This window comes from Miscanthus floridulus, chromosome 4, assembly GCF_019320115.1.
Source record: "Miscanthus floridulus cultivar M001 chromosome 4, ASM1932011v1, whole genome shotgun sequence".
In the NCBI taxonomy this organism is placed as follows: domain Eukaryota; kingdom Viridiplantae; phylum Streptophyta; class Magnoliopsida; order Poales; family Poaceae; genus Miscanthus; species Miscanthus floridulus.
Genome location: NC_089583.1, coordinates 39,964,194 through 39,976,899, shown reverse-complemented (window position 1 = coordinate 39,976,899; position 12,706 = coordinate 39,964,194). Strand labels below are relative to the sequence as shown.

General features: G+C 50.3%; 1 protein-coding gene and 1 pseudogene across 1 annotated transcript; one reads left to right on the top strand and one right to left on the bottom strand.

Moving 5' to 3' along the window:
- Nucleotides 1-443: 443 nt before the first annotated feature.
- On the top strand, nt 444-5,275 carry LOC136551374 (inositol transporter 4-like). Its single transcript, XM_066542938.1, has 4 exons — nt 444-657; nt 964-1,120; nt 3,346-3,416; nt 3,537-5,275. Exons 2-4 carry the CDS (start codon nt 988-990, stop codon nt 5,052-5,054), a joined length of 1,722 nt encoding a protein of 573 aa, XP_066399035.1. The 5' UTR covers nt 444-657; nt 964-987; the 3' UTR covers nt 5,055-5,275.
- Nucleotides 5,276-7,211: 1,936 nt separating this feature from the next.
- Nucleotides 7,212-7,814, bottom strand: LOC136548413 (uncharacterized; annotated as a pseudogene).
- Nucleotides 7,815-12,706: the final 4,892 nt, after the last annotated feature.

The following is a 12,706-nucleotide window of genomic DNA, read 5'->3' as shown; positions in this document are numbered from 1 at the left end:
TATCGTTTTGGTGAATCTAGATCAGGTGGAGCTAGAATGTTTGGGTAACTTTTCATAGAGTGAAGCTGTTTTTGTTAAATCTGGAGCTCGTGGAGCTCTCCCAAACATACTCTTAGCCTCGATATATGAGTATATGGCATTGCTTTCATCTCTGTCGTATGCTATGATTTCCAACCCAAAGGGTTTTGTCGCCATTGATATCTATAGTGTGCAATCTATACGTTACCTTGTTTCACCCCCACCCATGGCTCCTCTACCTTAGCCCGTGTGCACGTCCAGACCTCGCAGACATGAGTAGCTCTCCACGTATATGCACAATGCCCGGCCCGGAAATAGGATCCATGTCGTCCTAAATTTGGCAAGCACGACACGCGCCTGGTAGACCGATAGCGCTCGTAAAAGCTGAGCTACTTGTGCAGGAGACCGGTGACAACGCTGGTTCCTGATGCCTCTCGCTAGCTCTCGCGTTGAACTCCATTCCCGGTCCATTCTCGACGACCCAACGGAGCTGCGAATTCGCATCTGGGGGCACCCACGGCGGCAACAGCCAATCAGTCGCCGGTCCATCGTGCTGTCGCCGTCAGGAGAATATTGCAGAAGCTGGCGATCAAGGTGAATTCCAGCAGAAAAGAAAAGCCTTCCTGCTTCACATCACAGGTAAGCGATCGAGAGAATTAGGTCTTTAATTTGACGCTGCAACATGATGACAAATTAGTTTAAACTATATTTTCTGTAGCTAATTGTTAAGGCATCAATGAGTTCAAATAAACATGACAAATTAGTTTAAATCTGTAGCTAACATTCTTTGTGTGTGTACAAGGAAACCGAGGGAAACAACATTTTCTGCATTTTGTCTGGCTTTGTCGATATATCGGAACATTTGGAAAATATATATTTGAAAGAAAATACGATTGTATTTAGAAACTACTCTCCGTTCTTCATGTCTCTTGCCACAATTTTCAGGTTTTCTAATCTGCGCCGCACAGCATGGAAGGTGGCATCCACAAAGCAGAGAGCACCGAGTTCAGGGACTTGCTCTACCTGACGTCAAAGCAGCCCTTCATACTTCGCCTCGCCTTCTCCGCCGGCATCGGTGGCCTCCTCTTTGGCTATGATACTGGTCCGTCAGACTACCCTTCTTAGTCCATTGTCCCTTCTTTTCAAAATATAACGCATGATTCGATTTGCTCTGATTTTGCAATGCTAAACTTTCATAGCTAATTTCACTTATACTTCATTATAGTAGACCCATGCTATAGTTCTCTAATGAAAGACATTTAGCCTCAAAATCCGTCTAATTAGCATCATAGGGCCTAGATCTTCTGCTGCTCAAATAACCCTAATTCACCTATTTTTGGCAGACACTCTTAGAGTATCACTGCAATCAGTCCGATTTGCCTTCACATATGGGGGAAGGCTAGGCAAGATAGAAGATGAGATGCGACAAAACATTGGAAGTCCAATTAGTTTATGCGAGATTTGTGCCTAGATAACCCACTAAACTAATTTCTAGTTTAATTTACTCCCCATAAAATTTTCAGTTGATCCGATCTAACCCTTGTTTCTTCTTTATTTCTCCTTTATTTCTCCATATATGAGTTGAGTTTTAAGCTAAAATTTTGATGTGACGGCACACATCATAAATCATGTCAAAAAATTAATGTGCTTTTTTAATCACGCTATCAAAAATATTAATGAAAAATCCATTATGCATTTTTTAACATAAGGTATGATGTACAAAATTTGCCTTAAAACTCACCGTGTGAGTGGAGAATAAATCTCTATCCCTATAAATTAGGGAATTACTAGCGCCCGGACGTCCGGAGCAAATGAGCATGTCCGGACGCCGCGCGCATGCTGTTGCTCTAGCCTGCCCGCCCACGCCTGCCCCGCCCCACTTCTTTCCCACGCCTTCCCCGCCCCGCCCCGCACGCGTACCCGGCTCCCGTCCACCTCGCCCCGCTCTGCACTGCACCCCGGCTGCGCCCACAACTCCTTCCCCTTGACCCCTCCTCTCTCCGTGCGGACGAGACCCGGGAGCCAAGATGAGGATGAGCACACCCTGTCCGTAGGAGGCCAGACGCGCCGTGCACCCCATCTGTCGGCCCCTGGCTCGTCGGGCTCCTTCCCCAGCGCCTGGGCCGTGCCCCCATGACTCTCTAAACATACTCTGAAACACAAAACATTTGAATGCAACATAAGTCTGACGCAGATGAAACATTTGGATCATACATTTGCAACATAAGTGTGAAACATATGCAACATCCAGATAAAACACTTGCAATTTGCAACATGAAAACACTTATTGCAACATAAGAATAAAACAGTTAAAACATTTCGAATATACTGTTGCAACATATGTGTGAAACATGTGCAACATCTAGATAAAAAAATACTTGCAACATATGTCTGAAACAGATGAATCATTTTGAACAAACGCTTGCAACTTGCCTCTGAAACACTTGCAACATGCCTCTAAAACACTTGCAACATATGCAACATCCCGATCTACTTTTATAATATCCATATGAGACACTTGCAACATACATCTGATAACATTTGAAACACTTGAAATATACATTTGCAACATAGAGGGGGAGGGAGAGGCCAGGGCCGGTTGATTCCAGCCTCGGAGTGGGAGCCGGCACCGAGCGATAGTGCGCGAGCACCACCAACACAAGTCACGTTTCGTGGGTGCCCTTAGCTCGGTGGGGACTGACCTGAGGCGCACGACGGCACCACCAGCGCTAGCAGAGGCGGGCGGCGCTGCCCCTGCCCGATCTCATTCGCATCGCTGGATGCCGTCGACGATGGAGGATGCGGACCGAGCTTTGTGGAGAGAAAGAGAGGCGGAGGCTGATTAGTCGCCGCTCTAGGCTCGAGGTGCCGTCGGAGAGGGACAGAAGCAGTCAGGCGGGCACGACGAACTGAAGCTGCACGATGGTCGGTGAACTGCGGTGGAGAGGAAGGAAGGCGGCTGGCGACGCTCAGGTGAGGTGGAGATGGAGGATGGCGGCCGGCCAACCACAGTCGAGAGCACCGTGAGAGCGCTGTCACGGTGGAGCGCGGAATTGGAATTCGACGGCGTGTGGGATTGGGGAATGACATTTCTAAAGACCGTGAAGAAGACAGCCGAACATTTTTTTTTATCAAATAGCCGATCGGAGGAGGCATCCCGGATAGTTTGTCTATTTGTACCGTCACGGTCCATGTCAATGGGGTGTTCGGACCCGGCACTTCCCTATAAATTAAGAAGGATATAAAGAATTTTTTTTTTGAGTTTACCACAATGTCACGTGCCTCTAATGCTTATAATCCTGCGGTTCTAATCTAATCTCTACGCAGGCGTCATATCAGGAGCTCTCCTGTACATCCGAGACGATTTCGAGCAGGTCGAGAAAAGCACCGTGCTGCAGGTACGTACTTGTTTCTGTTCTTGCTATTTGCTCGCGACTCCCGAGCCACGAATAAATCAATGCAAAGCAAGAAGAAACTAACCGTGGGACTGGGATGCTCCTCCATCTCCATGGCAACAGGAGACGATTGTGAGCATGGCGGTGGCGGGGGCAATTGTTGGCGCCGGCGCGGGCGGCTGGATGAATGACCGGTTCGGGCGGCGGCCGTCGATCCTCATCGCCGACATTCTCTTCCTGACCGGCTCTATCGTCATGGCTTTCGCGCCGGCGCCCCCGGTGATTATCGTGGGCAGGGTCCTGGTCGGCCTTGGCGTCGGGATGGCCTCCATGACGTCGCCGCTCTACATCTCCGAGGCCTCGCCGGCGAGGATCCGAGGCGCGCTGGTTAGCACCAACGGCCTGCTCATCACGGCGGGGCAGTTCCTCTCCTACCTCATCAACCTGGCCTTCACCAAGGTGAACGGGACGTGGCGATGGATGCTCGGAGTGGCCGGCGTGCCGGCGCTCCTCCAGTTCGTGCTCATGCTGGCGCTGCCGGAGTCGCCGCGGTGGCTGTACAGGAAGGACCGGAAAAGGGAGGCCGAGGAGATCATGCGCAAGGTGTACCCGCCGGAGGAGGTCGAGGAGGAGATCGAGGCGCTGCGGGCGTCGGTGGAGGCCGACATGGCCCAGGAGCGGTCCCTCGGCGGCGCCGGGCTCGCCGGTACGCTGAGGAAGGCGTTCGGCAGCGTGGTGGTCCGGCGCGGGCTCACCGCGGGCGTGCTCTGCCAGGTGGCGCAGCAGTTCGTCGGCATCAACACCGTCATGTACTACAGCCCGACCATCGTGCAGCTCGCCGGGTTCGCGTCCAACAGCACGGCGCTGGCGCTGTCGCTCGTCACCTCGGGCCTCAATGCCGCCGGGTCCGTGGTGAGCATGTTCTTCGTGGACAAGGCGGGACGGCGGCGGCTGATGCTGCTCAGCCTCGCGGGCGTCGTGGCGTGCCTCGGCATGCTGAGCGGCGTCTTCTTCGCGGTGGACAGCCACTCGCCGGACGTCAGCCTGGCCGGGACGGCGCTGTTCGGCGCCAACGGCACGTGCCCGGAGTTGGACCTCGCCACCGTGGCCGGGGTGGAGTGGACCTGCACCCAGTGCATCAAGGCTCCCTCCGAATGCGGCTTCTGCGCGGACACCGACAAGCTCCTGCCCGGCGCCTGCCTCAGGACGTCGGACGCGTCGCGGCGCGCGTGCCGGGCGGGGCGGCGCGAGTGGTACACGCGGGGCTGCCCGAGCTCCTTCGGGTGGCTGGCGCTGGTGGCGCTGGGCGCGTACATCATGACCTACTCCCCGGGCATGGGCAGCGTGCCGTGGCTCATCAACTCCGAGGTGTACCCGCTCCGGTTCCGGGGCGTCTGCGGCGGCATCGCGGCGGTGGCCAACTGGACGTCCAACCTGCTGGTGACGCAGACGTTCCTCAGCCTGACGCAGGCGCTGGGCACGGCGGGCACGTTCCTGCTCTTCTGCGGCGTGTCGGCGATGGCGTTCCTGCTCATATTCCTTCTGGTGCCGGAGACCAAGGGGCTGCAGTTCGAGGAGGTGGAGCAGATGCTAGGGAGCAAGGACTACAAGGCCTGGAAGAAGTTCAACGCCAAGGCCTGATGTACGTAAACAGAATTTGGGCTTCCGATAGGGGTAAGCAGTTCTGCGATTGCTTTGCATTTATTCATCTTTTATATTTAAACTAATTGTATAGAGAAGCCGTTGTATAGACTAGAGAGTCAATAGTTATTTTCTGACAGATCAATATTCTAGATTTAGTATAAGAGTAGTCCTAATTGTAAAGAAGCCGATTGCTTATGAAATGGTTTCCATTACGGCGGTCACAATGGTATATATATTTATTGTAGTTTCTATCTCTATTAGTTATCCGTCAACTTAGTAATTTGCTAACGTGAAAGCAGATTTGTTGTAGAAAGAAAACAAAAAGGACAAACAATTTCCTAGATATAAACGACCATGCCAAAGCACGGTTCGCTATGGCATGACGTGCCATGGGGCCATGCCAACCTAGGCATCGTGCCTGACCAACGGCCGGCAGGATATGTTGGGCTAACCCGAGAAGCACGGCCAAAACAACAAGCCGGTCCAACCCAAAGCCCGCGGAAAGACAAAAACAACAACTAAGTCACCAACAGATCAACACACTATACAAGTACAGATATGAAAACACCAAATGAAGCCAACAGTATGAGAGGTGAGAAGACCAAAGAGGGAGACATTTGTGAGATACAGCGGAGGGGCAACTAGGAGGGGGAGGGGCTGAGTCCTCCTGAGTACCGGTGCATTAAGAAACGGGCGAACCGGTGTTGGCGATACTCCTTCCTTCTCTCCCCTGATCCCTTGCAACCACTTCACTCCTCCTCCGTGTCTTCTTCATTTCGTTCTCATCACTGAGCTAAGACTGCCACTCGAAGCTCCGCTGCAGGGTCCTGGCATGCTTCGATGGGCCCATCCATCGGAAAGTTGTAAGGCCTTTGTTTTGTTCTCGTCAGTAATTGCTAGAACCTTTTGCCAAAAGCTGTACTAGCTCAAGGACGAGCGCGATATGCGCTTCAGCTTCAGCTGCAGTAGGGTCTGACAGAATGGCATCCGGCACGCTACTGCTGGGATGTCCACGTTGAAGTCAAGCGTCGAAGTTCTTTGTTTCTAACGTGCTTGGAGCTGCTGTCAATATGATTGAAATGTGGCAACATGGATACTTGCCACAACTGATTGTTCTCCATTTTTAATACATGCATTAAACTGCTACAGGAAACTACACATTAGGAGAATTAGGTCCACATTAAAATTTATTGCTTTTGAAAACTAATTTCTCCGTTTCAAATTATAAGTTGACTTTTTTTTTTGCATCCATTTTTACTACGTATTTAAATATAATGTATGTCTATATACATAGCAAAATTTATATATTAAAAAAGTTAAAATAACTTATAATTTGGAATCAAGAGAGTACCTCTTAGAATTGATGTTACCAAGTTATATATAGCCACTCCACAAAATAATTATAATCTCAATAAAGACATGTTTGGAGCATACAATCTTTATAGGAATCGTGTAGAATTTCATAAGAATTAGTTTAATTTTACAGTAAATCTATGTCTTACTCGAGCGTTCCATGGCTTCCGCTCACTCGATTTTCTGCGCCTGAGATGCACCCTCGCGCCTGCCAGTGAACTCTGTCGCTCGTCAGATGCACGCTGAACCGATCTAGCAGCTCACCCTCCTCGAGGTCAACGTGGTCCCCACGCGAGACTCCAATGCTCCCTGCATGCTTCGCTGGTGAAGCGCGCCCCGGTCATCTTGACGACTTCACTTGGCCGTCCGAGGCCCTGCTGCCGTACGTATAAGGATCAGTCCAGGAAGGTCCTGTTTGACAGGACTTCTCCACCGACTTCAGGAGCCGTTTTCTATCAAACGGGGTAAAGTAAAATAGCTTCACTTATGAAGCCCCTAAAAACATGCTCTCACAGTTATTTGGGGTGGGATGGGGCCAAAAAAAAAAAAGTGGCTTCTCCCGGCTCCTCCTCCAGGCCCGTAAAAACATGCTCTCACAGGAAAGCGATTTTGCCAAACGGTTTACCAAAATCGTTTCAGCTCCACCGGTAAAACTGTTCGTAGAGCTAAAGAAAAAAAAAATAGCTTCACTAGTGAAGCCCCTAAAAACATGCTCCCTGCATGCGTCGCTGGTGAAGCGCGCCCGGTCATCTTGGCGACTTCACTTGGCCGTCCGAGGCTCTGCTGCCTTACGTATAAGGATCAGTCCAGGAAATAGGAATCGTCCTCCGCAGCAGCCACCTCCCATCTCCTGTTGAATACCTGCATCTCCTTGAATGATCGCAACCTCACCGCCGCGCGCCATGCCGCCGTCACTGAGCAGCATGGGGACGCCGCGGTGGAGCACGTACTCGCTGTCGACGACGCCAACATTGAGAGCGCGGTCGCCCTGCGCGCAGTATCCGAGCCTGTAGTCGAGCCCCCAGCCGTGGATGAGGTCGTTCTGCACCGCCACGCCGCGCGCGAGAACACGGGCACCATCACCTCCACCCACCCCACGCACGGCGGGCCGGTGCTGTCGCCGTCGCAGCGGGCTTTCCCTCGCACGCGCCGGTGCACGCCGTCTGTCGTCGGCCCACTGCTCCACCACTCCAGGTCGCCCCACTGCTCCACCGCGCCGTCGTAGTGGAACAGCGTCACGGTGAAGTCGGCCGCGGGGAACTTGGACACCAGCTTGTCCACAACCGCCTTGTTCTTGATCCCGGCTGAAACTGCCAGGAGGCTCTTCGGCTTTGGCGGCTTCCGTTGTCGTCGTTCGGGGTCCCCGCGCCACACTACTACACAAACTTTACTGGAGGCGGGCATTTTCGGTTTTCCACGGCGGGCAAAGCCGTCCGCCGCGGCCTAGAGGCCACGGTAAATCGTGGCTTAACCGCGGCGGGCAGCCTTGCCCGCCGCGGTTAATCGATTTACCGCGGCGGGCGGTGTAACGTGCCCGCCGCGGTAAATATACTTTTACCACGGCGGGCACGTTAGGATGCCCGCTGCGGTTAATCATTTTTAAAAAACAAAAAAACTAGGAGCCCGTCGGTGAGCCCGTTCTCGAGCCCACTGGCGAGCCCACCGGCGACGGATCCGGGCTTCCCACGGCCGCCACCACCTCGCCAGTCGCTCGCAGGGGACCACGCCGACGCCTCCTCGCGGATCCCGCCGCGCCGACGCGTCCTCGCCCGCCGTGGTGGAGGTCCCAACGTCGTGGCCGTGGTGGATCCCGGCGTCGTGGCCGTGGTGGAGATCCACCATCGGATCCGGTCGCTCCACCGCCAGATCCATGGAGGAGGAGGGTGCAGCCGCCAGATCCGTGGGGGAGGAGGTCGCCGCCGCCGCCGGATCCGTGGAGGAAGAGGTCACCGTCGCCGGATCTAGAGAGAGGAAGAGGGAGGAGTGAGGGAGATGGAGAGAGGAAGAGGGAGATGGAGAGGAAGAGGGAGATGAACTCACTGGATTTGAAACCCTAGCCCCGCGCCGTCGTCGTTCATGGAGGATCCGTGGGGGAGGAGGAGGGCGCAGCCGTCGCCGTCGTCCCACGCGCGCCGCTGTAGGGGGCGGCACTATGGAGGAGAGCTGCACCGCGCGCCGCTGCCTGCATCGAGGGAGAGTAGTGGGAGGCAGAGGGAGAGTGGGGGAGGCGGAGAGCTGACAGAGAGAGAGTGGGGGAGGCGGCGACGATGGTGCGATGGCCTCGGTTTATATTGGAGATGGCATTTACCGTGGCGGGCATCTTAATATGTCCGCCACGGTAAATCGATTTACCGTGGCGGACACCTTACGATGTCCGCCACGGTAAATAGGGTATTTACCGTGGCGGGCATCTTAATATGTCCGCCACGGTAAATCGATTTACCATGGCGGGCAAAAGTGCCCGCTGCGGTAAATAAAAAATGCCCGCCGCGGTAAATCGTACCGCAACGGGCAAAAATAGGTGTCCGCCACAGAGTGTAAAAGTGCAACGCTGCGCATATTCGTTTGTATAGTAGTGCCAGCGACGGCTCCATCTCCCGGGTCGTGGTGTCATGGACGATGCCTCTCGGCAACGGCTCGCTGCCGGTGCCGGCCGGCCGGCGCCTCTCTGTGCCGTAGTGCCTGCTGGTGGCTTCTTCCGTCAGTTGATGAACAGCCCCGATACGAAGTATTTTGCGCCGAAGCGGCCTCGTTGACTGATGGCTTCCAAAGACGCCCCGTGCTAACGACGTGCCGTCCTTGTGACCAAGTGCCGCGATTGTTCCGCCGGCAACGACGAGCAACGCGAGGAAGATAAGTGCCGCCACCGACGCCATGGCTACGCTACGAAAGGAGAAGAGCTTAGCGGTCGACGACGCTGATGAAGCTGAGCCCGTGCCCATGGCCGCCGTGCTGTGGCCTGCGATGCGAACGAGAGATCGATACTGGCATACTGCTGCTGCAGCAGCAGCGGTGTATGTTGTCGTGGTGGCAACTGGCAAGTGCTTCCTTATTATAGGCCGCTGTGGAGCCGACCAGCAATGGTCACTCGGAGTCGGAATCCGAGTAGTTCAGAACGCGATAGGACACGGACTGATCGGGCTCCAGGAGTAGAATGCTTCTGTAACTCTAGCATTGTGTCATTGTGCGATAGTTGCAAGTGCAAGACTGAGCACCGCTTGGAAGTCGGAAGTCGGAAATCGGAATGCATTTATTTAATGGGTGGATCGATGGATTACCTCCTCCAAACGACGCCGACAGCGAAGAACTCCTTCTCTGGACGGCGGCACGATATGACGCCAAGGGAAAAACCGCGCCAAAATGACGGCGCCAAGAAGGAGACCGCGCGGAGGAAGACGGATACGCACAAGCGGAACAGCGCGCAACTTTATGCGGGTTGGGAGGTTTTCCGAGTGCCAAAAGTTTTGGAGGATAGATTGAGAGTGGTTGGAAGGGGTTTTTTCTATTCCGGCAAAAAAAAAAGATTAGAAAAACTTATAGATACTCTTGGAGACGCTCTAATGCGGTAGAAGCTAGGAACGCAAGAACACCTACGGCATCAGTGTCCATATGGTACTCCCTCGGTCCTACTCTCTGCGTCAAATACTTCAAGAGATTATTAACATATATGATGCATAGTACTAAATCTATTCCAAATTATAGTTTGTTTGATTTTTTTATCTCAAATTTGACCACTCGTCTTATTAAAAAATTTATGCAAAATATCACTTCTTTTATTGCGGCTTGCTTTATTAATAAAAAGTTCTTCAAGAATGACTTAAATTTGACTATGTTGGCACAAATTTTTTGAATAAGACGAGTGGTCAAACTTAGGTTAAAAAAAGTCAAACGAACTATAATTTGGAACGGATGGAGTAAATATCATGAGATTAGTGATTATATTTTTTTTAAATACACTTATTTGGAGATAGTTTGACTGCCACAAAAATTTAGACAATACTTAAAAATGACAGAGGGAGTTTGTACCTAGATTAATCAAGTTTAAGAGCTTATTTGGAACACGAGAATTGTATATGTATTTTACAGGAATTAGTTCATTTCTACATGAAAAACACAGAACAAACAAAAAAAAAACAAATCTGGCATGCTTTCAAAGGGGGCTTATTATAAGTCAAACTTTTTAAAGTTTACTCTCGTTGATGATGAACTAATTATGGATGATGAATTATCGCGTTGTTTGATAATTATCTAGCTTCTGTTTGATTAGTTAGTTATGTTTCATAATGATTGTTACTGCATGAAATTGTATATGTTTGATTCATAAACTATTTAAGATTTAGATAGTGCATCAATTTCACTATTGATAATGCTCTAGTTATGTATGTTAGCTTTTTTATTTTTGTGATGAATTTGAGACAAATGACCAAATGATGAGTGGAGTACATGAATCTTGTGAATGACTACCAACTAGCAAGTATACACACTTTCATATTCAAACTGAATGTGCATGTATTTTGTGTAAATTGTTCATAACGAAGATAAGTGTGGCAGAACCGTCTAATCTAATGCCTCCCAGGAGTGCTTGTCTTCCATTAGACACTAAGCACCCAAAGGATAACACTAAATTACTCGGTTCCGTCGGGCACACTCCAGGAGAGAACCCAAAAATTCATATTTTTTCCATCAGGATCACAAATGAGAGAATAAAGCTTACATCATTCTTAATCATTTCTTACATCACTTTTAATACAACATTAGAGTATAATAGTTATTGTATAACAACGGAATGTAATCATCTTATCAGAGTTTTTGAACAATTTAATTGAACAGTGGAATATAAACATGTGATCAGAATTACACCAGAAATAATTATCTATTCATGACATGATGAATCATTAATATGTACACTACGACAATAGATTATAAAACTTTCATTTATAAAGACATTTTGTGAGAGTTATAAATAAAGACTATGATCGCAGCGTAAAGGAAATCCTCTCTGAGCCCACCAGAGGAATCCACACACAAAGGTCAGCTTTACCATCCATCTGTCACCTGCAATAGGGGTAAATAAAACTCTAAGTACTCAATTGTACTCAACAAGACTTATCCAACAGGAGAAAAGAAAAGACTCCAAGGATATGCAAGACTATCTGGCTTGTGGGTTTATTATATTTGCAGGAAGCATTACTAAGCGTGCGTCCTTATATTTGATTTTTATTAATAGCTGTATTGGTTCATTAACTAACCATTCTATGTAAGCACATGTGCTACTTTCAAGCAGGTGGTAAGCAATCAGATTTCTTTTTTCAATCTTTCATCTTTCAGTTCTTACTACGATGCTAAACCGTCGACAAGCCGTACCGGATTGCCCGACGATTCGCGAATCAATGCCCCCAGCTGGGTACCCCGAAAACACACGCCCCGCTTGTACCCAAGGCACAAGCAGGACCAACCTATCACCCTCCTGTACTGGGGTCCTAGGTCCCCATCCAAACTAGGACTCCAAGCCCTCACCCCTGAGTCCCAGACTCAGTGCGGTGCAAGGACCTCCTCCACAAAAAAAACCCTAATAGTCGGTCCGGAAAGAGCCGGTGAAAGCTCTAGTTTGATTTTGGTGAATTGATGAAACCCTAAGTGCTAACCTAGTTTATCAAGTGATCATGAGATAGGTAGCACACTCCAAGTGATGAAGCAAATAAAGATCATAGCATGATGATGATCAAGTGCTTAGACTTGGAAAGAAGAAAGAGAAACAAAAAGCTCAAGGCAAAGGTATAAACCATAGGAGCTATTTTGTTTTAGTGATCAAGACACTTAGAGAGTGTGATCACATTTAGGATTGATAGCCGTACTATTAAGAGGGGTGAAACTCGTATCGGAATGCGGTTATCAAAGTGCCACTAGATGCTCTAACTCATTGCATATGCATTTAGGATCTAGTGGAGTGCTAACACCCTTGAAAATGTTTGTGAAAATATGCTAACATATGTGCACAAGGTGATACACTTGGTGGTTGGCACATTTGAGCAAGGGTGAAGAAGATAGAGTTGAAAAGGAGCTAGTCGCACTTGTTACAGAGTGACCGGACACGTCCGGTATTTGGCGACGAACTCAGTGACCGGAGCAAACATAGTGTTCGGCAGTTCAGTTGATTGGACGCTGGCAGCGTCCGGTCGAGCATGGATGCTTACTGTACTCCACCAGACGCTGAGGCTCAGCGTCCGGTCAGTTTCTAACAGACGCGTCCAGTCAGCCCTGGTGGCTTACTAGACTCGACCGAACTCGGTGGCCCT

What these genes read in the sequence shown, in the direction of transcription:
- LOC136551374 (XM_066542938.1), top strand. Translation starts at nt 988, where the DNA reads ATGGAAGGTGGCATCCACAAAGCAGAGAGCACCGAGTTCAGGGACTTG. An exon ending in CCTCTTTGGCTATGATACTG is followed by an intron (nt 1,121 to 3,345) that starts GTCCGTCAGACT and finishes ATCTCTACGCAG; the next exon opens with GCGTCATATCAGGAGCTCTC. An exon ending in AGAAAAGCACCGTGCTGCAG is followed by an intron (nt 3,417 to 3,536) that starts GTACGTACTTGT and finishes CCATGGCAACAG; the next exon opens with GAGACGATTGTGAGCATGGC.